General features: G+C 39.6%; 1 protein-coding gene across 9 annotated transcripts in view; it reads right to left on the bottom strand.

The window, feature by feature from the left end:
- The window catches only part of APBB2 (amyloid beta precursor protein binding family B member 2), a 919850-nt gene that overhangs the window by 582460 nt on the left and 323110 nt on the right, over positions 1–14280 (bottom strand). For 7 of the 9 annotated variants that reach the window (XM_053704021.1, XM_053704024.1, XM_053704022.1 and 4 more), the window contains exon 5: positions 7687–8490. In XM_053704021.1, the coding sequence (XP_053559996.1) occupies positions 7687–8490 (804 nt within the window). Of the gene's footprint in view, positions 1–7686; positions 8504–14280 lie in introns of those variants that run through there. The other 2 variants (XM_053704023.1, XM_053704031.1) reach the window with 1 other exon arrangement.

The following is a 14280-nucleotide window of genomic DNA, read 5'->3' as shown; positions in this document are numbered from 1 at the left end:
ATTTAAAAATTGTTCACTACATTACAAGAGATATGCATATAAAATAAAGCATTTAAAATGTTGTTAGAATTATATGTATTGTATTGCACACCATTTGAAAAGCCTCTTGAATTTTGTCTAACTTACTTCCTTTAGGGTGACCAATTATCATAAATATAAACAAACTCCATAGCACTCCGATCTATCTGGGGGATTAGAAACACTGCAATTCTGTTGAGTTAAATTACAGGAAAAGCAGACAAAAGTAACAGGGAACATAACTGCAAGCTTTCTGAACCCTAAGGCGGTCTCATTTACAAATAAGGAACATATAAATATTTCCATGATTTTCATTTATAAATAATTGGGTGTTTGGATCAGCAATTTCATTTTGATCTATCAAATAACTGAAGAACACAGTAATATTTCAGTAGTGAAATGAGGTTTATTGGATTAACAGAAAATGTGCAATATGCATCAAAATGAAATTAGACAGGTGCATAAATTTGGGCACCCCAACAGAAATATTGCATCAATATTTAGTAGAGCCTCCTTTAGCAGAAATAACAGCCTCTAGACGCTTCCTATAGCCTGTAATAAGTGTCTGGATTCTGGATGAAGGTATTTTGGACCATTCCTCCTTGCAAAACATCTCCAGTTCAGTTAGGTTTGATGGTTGCAGAGCATGGACAGCCCATTTTAAATCACCCCACAGATTTTCAATGATATTTAGGTGTGGGGACTGGGATGGCCATTCCAGAACATTGTACTTGTTCCTCTGCATAAATGCCAGAGTAGATTTTGAGCAGTGTTTTGGGTTGCTGTCTTTTTGAAATATCCAGCCCCGGCGTAACTTCAACTTTGTAACTGATTCCTCAACATTATTCTCAAGTATCTGCTGATATTGAGTGGAATCAATGCGACCCTCAACAAGATTCCCAGTACCGGCACTGGCCACACAGCATGATGTTGTAGGTCTTTGGAGGTGGTCTGTGGGCTGTTTTTGACCGTTATCACTATCCTTTGCCTTTTCAATATTTTACTTGGTCTGCCATTTATGGCCTTAACAAGAACTGTGCCTGTGGTCTTCCATTTCTTTACTATGTTCCTAACAGTGGACACTGACAGCTTAAATCTCTGTGATAGCTTTCTGTAGCCTTCCCCTAAACCATAATGTTGAACAATCTTTGTTTTCAGGTCATTTGAGAGTTGTTTTGAGGCCCCCATGTTGCCACTCTTCAGAGGAAAGTCAAAGAGAACAACAACTTGCAATTGGCCACCATAAATACCTTTTCTCATGATTGGATGAACCTGTCTATGAAGTTCAAGGCTTAATGGGCACACCAAACTAATTGTGTGTTCCAATTAATCAGTGCTAGGTAGTTACAGGTATTAAAATCAACAAAATGACAAGGGTGCCCAAATTTATGCACCTGTCTAATTTTGTTTTGATGCATATTGCACATTTTCTGTTAATCCAATAAACCTAATTTCACTACTAAAATATTACCGTGTCCTTCAGTTATTTGATAGATTAAAATGGAATTGCTGATCCAAACACCCAATTATTTATAAATGAAAATCATGGAAATTGTCAGGGGTGCCTAAAGTTTTGCATACAACTATATATATATACACACAGTATATGCTCTTTGATCTCCCTGTGCTAAAACAAAATGTTGTTAGCTTTTTTACTTATGCATTATGCTTCTCTTATAAGATAAGCTGTTTTAAACAATATTTTTAATATTGTTACTTATATTGGCCAACGCATTGCCGAACTGTATACATTATATAACCAGTTTAGCCGATACAAATATTATTTTACTTCAACCCCTTGACCAAAAAAAGACGTATATATACCTCATGGGGTTCTTGCCCATTGTACTCCATAACATACATATACGTCATAGCTTCAGGAATCTCCAGCAGTCTCGGTTGTAAAGTGACAGCCGAGAGTTGCTGTACCTGAGCTGCAGGCATCTGTCTGCATATAGAAACAGAGCACGGTCGGTGCTCCAGTTCCATATGAAGGCAGGCGTCTGATCATTGCAGACAGAGACATGGTTTGTGTCACTGTCTGTAAAGATCATCCGTCTGTGCTGGTGGGAGGGATAAATGGATGCGGTTGGGAGGCACAGCAGTGGAGGGGGGACGGAGTGGGAGGGAGTGACAGTAGTTGTGTGTAAATAATTTCAGTGAGAAACCCAATATTTGTGAAAACGTCAACAATTTTTTTAATATGGTTGCATTTGGGGGTGAAACAGTGGCATGAAATATACCAAAATGGGCATAGATCAATAACTTGGGTTGTCAACTAAAAAAAACAACAAAACACAACATATAGTTTCAATAGGTAAATTAAAAAAAAAGCTATATTTCTATTTAAATGGAGTGACTGCAAAACTGCTAAAAATTGTTTTGTATTTTGGGCAACCAGCCGTGACTGCACATCACATCAGATCCATCCTGTTTTATGTATATAACATAAATTATGCTTACCTGATAATTTTCTTTTCTTCCGATGAAAAGAGTCCACAGCTGCATTCATTACTTTTGGAAAATAAGAACCTGGCCACCAGGACGAGGCAAAGATACCCCAGCCAAATGCTTAAATACTCCTCCCACTTCCCTCATCCCCCAGTCATTCTGCTGAGGAACAAGGAACAGTAGAAGAAATATCTGGGTAAAAGGTGCCAGAAGAATAAAAAACAAAAGACACCCCGCATAAAAAAGACGGGTGGGGAGCTGTGGACTCTTTCCATCGAAAGAAAAGAAAATAATCAGGTAAGCATAAATGTATGTTTTTCTTCCTAAATGGAAAGAGTCCACAGCTGCATTCATTACTTTTGGGAAAACAATACCCAAGCTATAGAGGACACTGAATGCCAAAACGGGAGGGTACAATAGGTGGCCCATTCTAATGGCACCAGGCCTGAAACCACTACCCAACAAAAAACCCTGCTTCGTCCGTCCGAAGCCGAGAACACAAAAAGGCCCCAAGGACACTGACCAGCAGATAGATAGCCCGGAAGCAACATCAGACACAACTGAGCCAACAGTCCTCCAGGAGACACCGTCGCCCAACAGTCGGTCCCCCACCACACCCTTTGCTAGCGAAGGGAACCCCCGCCGAAACTCCCAAAGGAATAAGGCAAAGAAGAACCAAATGGGAACAGAAGGTTACCACAAACTCCATAAAAGGAAAAAACCCCATCAAACCAAGCTCGCAAGACCTAAATGGGTCATGACAATAAGGGGAGGCAACGCCCAATCCAAATAGAAACCACAAATTTTAAAACCGGTAGCAGAACAGAGAAAAAGTTATTCCAACATCCTGCAAGGAGTGGAACAGCTAGCTAACACTCGATCAAGGCACAAACAACTGTAGCTGGTTTCAAAGAGCAACCCTTCACTTGCCAGGCAGCAAAACAACCAGCGCCTAGAAACAACTGAAAACGGAGACTAAACATTATCCGAACTCAGAACCCTGAGGAATTCAGGCAAAATTACATGTAGCAGACCCAGGCGAAGGTAAACACCTGAGTCAAGAACACGCAGCCATCCTCAGGATGACACAGAAGAAATACTTGATAGAAGCAGCTACCAAAATGTAGAGAGCTAAACCTCCACTACAGAAGGCACACTCTAGGCAACCGAAACCGCCAGACCTACACATAGGTCTCAAAATAAAAGGCGAGCCCAGAACCTAAACGAGGACCAATGCGCCCCCAAGATCCCAGAGAACAACGGATCTCAGAACTACCTCCAGCCGGGCCAGCCCAAGCATCGGCAGGTCTGAAATCAGGGGACCAGAAAAACCCCAGGCACAAACAACAAGCGGAAAAAATGGCACATGCACTACAATAGTGCTCGGGTGTCAACCCGAAATACCACATGGAGACCATCGACAAGGCCGTTGACCTAGAGATCTAGCTAAAGGCCCAACATAGACTCAAGGCGGAGCCAGCAACACTCCAAATGGACAGAACAACCCAGAGAGCGTACCTCTCTCCGAAATAGGTTAACCCGTATGTCCTAACCTCCTGAAGCCAGGAAAAGCCCTAAGATAGGGACCACACTTCCAAAAGAAGGATATAAGCCCCCCCCTGAAGACAAAGGGGGCCGTATAATGGGCCAGAAGGACAGAGCACCTGCCCCCAGGACACAGCCACAGGCTGAACCGAGAGAACAATTATCCAATGCCCTGACCTGGAAGGAATCCCCTGAAGAATTTAACTGGCTAGCACACAGATCAAGGTGCCATAGCTGCAGTGGTTCCACAGCGAACCCCTTTGCTTGCAGAGCAGAGAAGCCATCATACTCTTTCAGCAAGCCGAACTGAGTAAAACGTGAAGACGCGCTATTTTGTAACGAAAGCCACAACACTCAGGGACAGCTACACACGCAGGGAACTGTATAGGCCCACCCAATGCCGGTAGACCCGGGACGATCGGGCACGAGCACAAACGCAAATAAACGTCTGGACTTTGCAGACGCATATTCACCAAAAATAAGTGAAAGTGAAAACGAGCTGCAACCTCCAGGGGGAACAAGCCGCCCTGTAAGAAGGTATAAACATAATCTGGGTTAAACGCATGTGTAGTAGTAGGGAGCGGTAGGCAACTCGCCTCATGGAGAACAGGACCCCCAGAGGCGGATGGCTCAGCAGAGCCCCGATTCCCCGAGCCCGAGGAACAGGGCGCTCTAATACGGCATATCGAACATAACTGATTTGCATTCGGGGCCAATTCGCATTCTTCACAAGTCGAAGAATCTGAAATTTGAACAGTCTCAGCATTAGAATCCTCCATAACTAGATAGAGAATATAAGAATATGGACTAAGAAAAAACTTAGTGGATATGGTGAACACTGGACTCTGGAGGAAGGGACAGTGCTGGCCAACTGACTGTTCACACTTCTCACAAATGTGAACTGTAGGAAGGAAATGAAGGCTATGGTTTAGTCAGTGGCGCCTTATGCTGACTGTCAGTGGATGAATAAGGGGTTATGAATTAAGTGAAAAAAATGAAATCAGAATTATCTGGCAAAGAATCGACCAAAAAGGTGATTGGCAATATCAGGTTCAATAACCTAATATGCACCAATGGTTAATAATATTACGATGAACCGAAAAATGTGTAAGGATGCCAAACTAGAAACCCAAATTAGAAACAAGCTGCGTTTCCAAAAATCTATCTAATTAAAAAACTGAATGTTATAACAAGATAATTTATTAAAATGTGAAAAAATTGATACAATGACAATATGTATTATATTTAAAAATGTATTATATTGAAAATGACACCGGTGTCTACAATCTTAAAAGTTAAACCATAATTCAAAATCAGAATACAAAAAGGCAAAGTTGATAGTGCCAACAGATCTCAGCTAAATTGATCAAACTAGATGATGTTGCAACTAGATAGAACTAGAGAGAAATGATACAATATATACGAATAGTTACTGACTGATTAGATGATACTCTATGTGGCCGCTGGGTACGGTTTCACCAGCATATCAATGAATATTTAATACATAGAGTTCAAGTACGGTCTGTTAAATGTCTTCCAGAGTTTTAAATGCAAAGTCAGTGCAACAGAACAAGGGGTAAAGGATAGCAGTGTGGGTTATTTCTTTCTTCGGTTTCCAAAACAGTTAAATGCTCAAGTAGTAATTACAGTTTGTGAAGCTTTCAGCACAGGATTTGTGAATTTACTCACTTTTATTTTTGTTTTCCTCTTTCGGCGTCCTCGCCTTACTTACTTGCTTCCTCTGTAAAGATTGCCAGTTTGTCGGGTCCAGCCAATGCAGGACCGTTGGAGTGCGCGCACTTTTTTGAATGTGAGGGTCTGTGGGTAAATACTCCTACCGCATTCAGTATGTGCTATTCCGGCACGTAGAAAGAATCAGTTCTGGGAGTATAATTGTAAAATCCTCTCAACAGGAGCTGTCTGGTCAAACGTCTACGCCTTTCAGCTGTTAAGCCTTTATCAAGAAAAAACTTAAACGCCACCTGACAGCCACAATGGCTGGGGCAGGGGCACTCACCACCTCCTAGAAGCAGACACAAGCAGACTCTAATTTTTCAGTCACCACACAGTCAAGAATGCGGAAATGGAAGACCAGAACGTAAACACGTCCAGTCACAAGGTGAACAGTACAGTCCAAAAAAAGCACGCCCAACCATAAGTTTGCGTCACTTCCAAAGGCCTTTATGTTCTAAGCCAAGAGCCGAGTTAACACTACACATAAGCAGATTGAATCACATAACAAACATGATTAAAAACCCCCCTGTTCAATAATCCCCCTTGATTCCAAGATATCAAAGGAGCCTCACTGAGGCCCTATAAATATACTTAATAAGTCACGCAAGATAGTTCCTTATGGGAAAACATAATAGTTTACTTCTGATGAAGTAAAATAAAACGATCTTACCGGAATCTATGCCATGGAACAGGAACACGGCCCTTCAAGTGTGACGAATAGTAGCAGCGCCTCCGCCATGGACTTGCAAGAAGAAACCAGGAAGCGAAGCGAAGTTTGACAATGCTGATTGCTTGTGGAGCTGTTAATATGAGTCGGGATCGTTTCGCAGAGAAACTCAACCTGCATCTCCGGACTCTAACTTTCATCCAGGCCCTTACTGAGAGACTGATAGGATTACTTAAAGGGACAGTATACACCAATTTTCATATGACTGCATCTAATAGACATTACTACAAAGAATAAGATGCACAGATACTGATATAAAAATCCAGTATAAAAGTGTTTAAAAACTTACTTAGAAGATCTCAGTTCAGCTCTGTTGAAAAGGTAGCTAGAAAGCCCACTGCAAGAGTGGGAAATAAGACACTTCTCCCCCTCGCCTTGCATATGAAAAGATCCTTTACACAAACAGTAGCAAGCTGGAGTATTCTCCTAAAACTTTGGGGCTTGGTTAGGTGTCTGAAAATCAGAGCAATGTTATTAAAAAATAAGCAAAACTATTAAAAAAAAAAAACTTTTTTAAAAAAAAAACTTTTTTAAAAAAAAAACTTTTTTAAAAAAAAAACTTTATGGGCTATATAAATAGATCATCTACAAAACATTTATGCAAAGAAAAAATGAGTGTATAATGTCCCTTTAAAACTCACGTCCCATGTCGAAGAGTACTACCCTTCATAAGAGACAAAACAAACTTCTGACACTTCTCTGACAACCTCTTGGGACGAAAGGCAAATAATGACTGGGGGATGAGGGAAGTGGGAGGAGTATTTAAGACTTTGGCTGGGGTGTCCTTGCTTCCTCCTGGTGGCCAGGTTCTTATTTCCCAAAAGTAATGAATGCAGCTGTGGACTCTTTCCATTTAGGAAGAAAATATATATAAAAAATGAATTGCAGACATTTTTCTCATTCAGCAATACTATATAGTTTTGATACTAGAATTTAACTTCATACCTCCAGTTGTAGTCCCAGCAATCAGAGCAGATGACGTATAGTATATTACTTCAGTTCCAAAATATAGTACATTTAGCCAATATGTATCATATAGAAACTTTATTAAATTGAATGCATATTATGATTAGTTCCTATGATGCAGTTTTTACAATAGAATATTTTTTCAATATACTGCTCATAATATAACTACTGTGATCCCATATTTTTTTTATAAATTATTATTATTATATACAATTTACATTAATGTACACAATAGCATTGCTCACCTGTCTCATCTGGTGAAACTGGTGAAGCGCTGTCCTGGGATAGTGTGGTCCAACTTGAATCTTCATCACTTGGCGCCAGGTTCTGAATGCGGTGTAATGCACAGTCTGTCTTTGCTCCAGTCTTTGGATGGTCCTTTTTAGTCTCTGGGCTTGATGATACAGTAGGCATTTGGCTATCATCAGGACTTTGAGTCTTGCTTTGCTTTGGTGGCTGTATATCTCCATTAGTAATTATATGAGGTCCTTGGCTAGCTACCCATGGAGTGGTTTCTTCTTCCTTCACTGTATGACCATTTTCAAGACTCTGCCCAAGATCTCTGGAAGTTTCAAGGTCTGCATAGTAATTAAGGAAGCTTTTGGTTCTTCTTGGCAGCAATGGTTGGGTTTCGGGTTCATCAGAAATTTCCTCTTTTCTTTCTGACTTCTCTGAAATTCTGTTGACACCAACTTCTGAACTGACATTTTTGTTTGGGTCTTGCTGCCCCTGTTCAGCTGCTTTTCTAAGCTGATTTTCTCCATTCTTAACTATCTTAATATTTTGAGCACTGTTTGATAAGAGAGGTTGGCATGCAGGGTCAGACAAGCCCATGGCTGCCTGAATATTGGTCAGTGCATATTTTTTCCTGCATTTTGGAGGTGTATTACTTTTTGTTTCAGTGTGCTTTGCATCTGCATTCAGCAAGTCATTATGAGACGAGCGCAGGTTAAGAGTATTTGGTGGGCTCACTGGGCCATTCCGATTCACAATGTCTGTCGCGCTGTGGCTTGCCATAAACACAGGAAGTGTTTCCACACTCGAATCGACTACAAGAGACATTAAAATAACATTTTAGCAGGAAAAAATTACAATTATGAAAGTTACACTTTCTACAATCTCCAGGGCATGTGTATATATATATATATATATATATATATATATATACACACACATATACATATACACACACACATTTATACTAATTTCTCGTTCTTAAGGTATGTTTTTGTCTCTTAAATTTGAAATACATTTTGCTAACCCCTAAGAAATGCAATGGTTTTTCAATTCCTAGTTAAAACAAATAAGAGCAGATGTAGCTGAAGATATTTTGCTCACTTGTGTATATTAATACAATATGCGTAACGTGTCTGCCATAACAATGCCTTAGGCGCTCATAAAGAAGGAAGGCCTGACATGCTGTTTTGTTTGTTTCAACATGCACATGGGTGCAACAAAATCTTCAACTTTATTCATTTGTTAATGAAAACTTAGAAGTCCACAATGAACATATGGTGGAAAACAGCTATATAGTGATTTAATATATTTAATGAAATTCTCAGCTTTAACTCAATATATGCTAATATGAAAGCTAGTTAAACCAGTACACAAGATTTAATACATCATTTAAAAGTGAGGATGAAGGACAATTTACTAAATACTGTAAATCTAATACCCAATAAATACTAATGCATTTGGGTTTGGTATTGGTAATATTTATTGTTACATGTAGATGTACAATAGACAATAGGCATCTGCATTTTGCAGTTTAATTAGCTGCTTAATGTGGAAGAAGATGTCCACTTGCATCAAACGGTTCTTTTCAAAGACGGCTTTCTTTTTGTAAAAATGCAACACACTAAGATCTGTGTAAATCCAGATCTTAGTGTGTTGCACTTTCACAAAAAGAAATCCGGGTTCCGAAAAGAGCTGAATGCTTCGAGTAGCCGCCTTCTTCTACATTAACCCCTTTAATAACGGGACTTTCATAGGAAAAACATGCCCAAAATACAGGTGAATTTTTTAGCATTTTTGCTATCACTCCGTTTAAACAGAAATAGCGCCTCGGTTTTTGTTTTTTTACCTGTCAAAACTATATATTTTTTTTTTAAGTAGACAACCCAAGGTATTCATCTAGGCCCATTTTGGTATATTTCATGACACCATTTCACTGTAAAATGAGATCAAATAAAAGAAAATCGTAAATTTGTTTAACAAACTCACTGAAATTATGTATATACTGCTTGTGCAATCATGGTACAACTGGTTGTAAAAGCTTCTCTGGGATCACTTTTGTTCAGAAATAGCAGACATATATGGCTTTCCCATTGCTTTTTGGTAATTAGAAGGCCGCTAATTGCAGCTGCAAGGGGAGGGGTTCATTAGGTAGCTTTTAAGGGTAATTTTAGCTTTAATGTAGAGATTACCCTCTTACCTTATACTTCCCACCCCCTGATCCGTACCTGATCCCTCACAATCAGCTATCTTCCCTGCCCCACCCCAACTGGTCATCCCCATCTTAAGTACTGACAAAAAGTCTGCCAATATAAAAATGTAAGGCTTTTTTTTTATTCAATTTTTCCTTTTTTCCCCTCCATTTTTCTGCAGTGTAGAATCCCTCCTAACCCTCCTACCTCCCTAATCCCCCCAAACAGCTCTCTAACACTCCCCCTTCTAACTATTGCCGCCATCTTAGGTACTGACAGCTGTTTTTGTTTTTATTATTATTTTTTTATATTTTTTTCTGTAGTGTAGTGATCCCACCACCTCCCCCTCCCACAATCGCCATTTAGTTACCCCCCACACCCCCATTTCTGTAGTGTAGCTGCCCCATCCCTCCCTGTCCCTTTATTATTTTTCTTTAGCGTAGGGACCTCCCAATTCCTCCCTTTCCCCCCCCCCCCTCTGCTGCTGGGCTGCCCACCCGTCTCCCGCCCAAACCTCCCGCAGGCACCAGCAATGATCGTTACAGACAGTGGCACACACAGTGTTACCGTCTGTAACGATCAGGCATCTGCCCTCATATGGAACCATATCACAATCCATATGCAGCAGATGGCTGGAGCTCCAGGAATTCCAGCTCTCCTGAAGCTCAGACGTATATATACGCCATGCGGTGCAATGAGCAAAGTAACGCAAGACGTATACATAAGTCTTTTTGGGTGAAGGGGTTAAGCACCCAATGAAACTGGCAAATGCAGATGCCTATTGTATATCTACATGTAAAAAAAAACCAATATTACCATCAAAGAAATGCAAAAAGTAAATTTATGCTTACCTGATAAATTAATTTCTTCTATGGTACGACGAGTCCACGGATTCATCCTTTACTTGTGGGATATTATCCTCCTGCTAACAGGAAGTGGAAAAGAGCACCACAGCAGAGCTGTCTATATAGCTCCTCCCTTAACTCCACCCCCCAGTCATTCGACCGAAGGTACAGGAAGAAAAAAGAGAAACTAAAAGGTGCAGAGGTGACTGAAGTTTAAAATCAAAAAATAAAATCTGTCTTAAAATGACAGGGCGGGCTGTGGACTTGTCGTACCATAGAAGAAATTAATTTATCAGGTAAGCATAAATTTACTTTTCTTCTATAAGGTACGACGAGTCCATGGATTCATCCTTTACTTGTGGGATACAATACCAAAGCTACAGGACACGGATGAACGGGAGGGACAAGACAGATGGTTAAACAGAAGGCACCACTGCTTGAAGAACTTTTCTCCCAAAAATAGTCTCCAAAGAAGCAAAAGTATCAAATTTGGAAATTTTGGAAAAGGTATGAAGCGAAGACCAAGTTGCAGCCTTACAAATCTGTTCAACAGAATCATCATTTTTAAAAGCCCATGTGGAAGCCACCGCTCTAGTAGAGTGAGCTGTAATCCTTTCAGGAGGCTGCTGTACAGCAGTCTCGTATGCCAAATGGATGATGCTTTTCAGCCAAAAAGAAAGAGAGGTAGCCATAGCTTTTTGACCTCTACGTTTTCCAGAATAGACAACAAACAAAGAAGAGGTTTGACGGAAATCTTTGGTTGCTTGCAAGTAAAACTTCAAAGCACGAACCACGTCCAAGTTGTCCTAGTACTTAGAGTAGGCAAAGAGAATGACTGGGGGGTGGAGCTAAGGGAGGAGCTATATAGACAGCTCAGCTGTGGTGCTCTTTGCCACTCCCTGTTAGCAGGAGGATAATATCCCACAAGTAAAGGATGAATCTGTGGACTTGTCGTACCTTATAGAAGAAATAAAACCATTTTAATCAAGGAAAACATTTGTAAAAAATTCAATGTGTCTTTGGATTATTATTTCTTTAACATGAATTAATACAAGATTTGTTACCTCATCAGAATGTGTACCTTAAGATAATTGTTAAATTTTTACAAGCATTTATTAGAGCAAACATTTTATTTTTTTACTGTGGGGGGGTCAACAATATATTATTGTCAGGTGAGTTCTGCAATTTTTAATTTACTACGTGTTACAATGATTAAGAAGACATGAAAAGCAATCATGATTCAGATAGAGCATGTGATTTAAAACACTTTTACATTCACTTCTATTATCAAATAAATGGCTAGATTACGAGTTTTTGTGGGTAATGGTGTGCGGGGCTAACGAGCCTTTTTTTCTCACTGCTCACTTAAGACGAGTTTTCTTCAAGCCGGCGTTAGCCTCAGAAAAGTGAGCGTTGAGCAAAATTTAGCTCCACATCTCACTGTAATACCAGCGCTGCTTACGGTAGAGGTGAGCTGGCTAAACGTGCTCGTGCACGATTTCCGCATAGGAAACAATGGAGCTGAGCCGGCTGAAAAAAACCCAAACACCTGCAAAAAAGCAGCGTTCAGCTTCTAACGCAGCCCCAATGTTTCCTATTGGGAAAGGAATTTTAAGTCTACACCTAACATTCTAACATGAACCCTGAGTCTAAACACCCCTAATATTACACTTATTAACCACTAATCTGCTGCCCCCGACATTGTCACCACCTGCATTATATTATTAACCCCTAATCTGCCGCTCCGGACACCGCCGCCACCTACATTATACTTATTAACCCCTAATCTGATGCCCCCAACATCGCCGAACCCTACATTTTATTTATTAACCCCTAATCTGTCCCCCCAATGTCGCCACAACTATATTAAATGTATTAACCCCTAATCTGCCGACAACGTCGCCGCCACTATAATAAATTTATTAACCCCTAAACCTAAGTCTAACCCTAACTCCCCCTTACTTAAATACATCTAAATAAATTTACTATAATTAACTAAATTATTCCTATTTAAAACTAAATACTTACCGATAAAATAAACCATAAGATAGCTACAATATAACTAATAGTTACATTGTATCTATTTTAGGATTTATATTTATTTTACAGGCAACTTTGTATTTATTTTAACTAGGTAGAATAGTTATTAAATAGTTATTAACTATTTAATAGCTACCTAGTTAAAATAAGTACAAATTTACCTGTAAAATAAATCCTAACCTAAATTACAACTACACCTAACACTACACTATCATTAAATTAATTAACTAAATTACCTACAATTAAATACAATTAAATTAAATAAACTAAAGTACAAAAAAACAACAACACTAAATTACAGAAAATAAAAAAAGATATTACAATTTTTTTAAACTAATTACACCTACTCTACTCCCCCTAATAAAATAAAAAAGCCCCCCCAAAATAATAAAATTCCCTACCCTATACTAAATTACAAATAGCCCTTAAAAGGGCCTTTTGCGGGGCATTGCCCCAAAGTAATCAGCTGTTTTACCTGTAAAAAATAATACAATACCCCCCCAACATTAAAACCCATCACCCACACACCCAACCCTACTCTAAAACCCACCCAATCCCCCTTAAAAAAACCTAACACTACCCCCTTGAAGATCACCCTACCTTGAGCCGTCTTCACTCAGCCGGGCATAAGTGGACCTCCAGAGGGGCAGACGTCTTCATCCGATCCGGCCAGAAGAGGACATCCAGACCGGCAGAAGCTACCTAGTTAAAATAAGTACAAATTTACCTGTAAAATAAATCCTAACCTAAATTACAATTACACCTAACACTACACTATCATTAAATTAATTGACTAAATTACCTACAATTAAATACAATTAAATTAAATAAACTAAAGTACAAAAACAAACAAACACTAAATTACAGAAAATAAAAAAAATATTACAATTTTTTTTAAACTAATTACACCTACTCTAATCCGGCCAGAAGAGGACATCCAGACTGGCAGAAGTCTTCATCCAGGCGGCATCTTCTATCTTCTTCCATCCAGAGCGGGTCCATCTTGAAGACATCCGACGATGGCGTCCCTTCAATTTCGATTGGCTGATAGAATCTTATAAGCCAATCGGAATTAAGGTAGGAAAAATCCTATTGGCTGATGCAATCAGCCAATAGAATTGAGCTCGCGTTCTATTGGCTGATTGGAACAGCCAATAGAATGCGAGCTCAATCCTATTGGCTGATTGGATCAGCCAATAGGATTGAACTTCAATTCTATTGGCTGATTGCATCAGCCAATAGGATTTTTCCTACCTTAATTCTGATTGGTTGATAGGATTCTATCAGCCAATCGGAATTGAAGGGACGCCATCTTGGATGACGTCACTTAAAGGAACCTTCATTCTTCAGTCGCCGTCGGATGGAAGAAGATGCTCCGCGTCGGATGTCTTCAAGATGGACCCGCTCCGCTCCGGATGGAAGAAGATAGAAGATGCTGCCTGGATGAAGACTTCTGCCAGTCTGGATGTCCTCTTCTGGCCGGATTAGAGTAGGTGTAATTAGTTTAAAAAAAAAATTAATATTTTTT

The sequence above is a fragment of the Bombina bombina genome, chromosome 2 (assembly GCF_027579735.1).
Source record: "Bombina bombina isolate aBomBom1 chromosome 2, aBomBom1.pri, whole genome shotgun sequence".
NCBI classification, from domain to species: Eukaryota; Metazoa; Chordata; class Amphibia; order Anura; family Bombinatoridae; genus Bombina; species Bombina bombina.
This window is presented reverse-complemented; position numbering and strand designations above follow the sequence as displayed.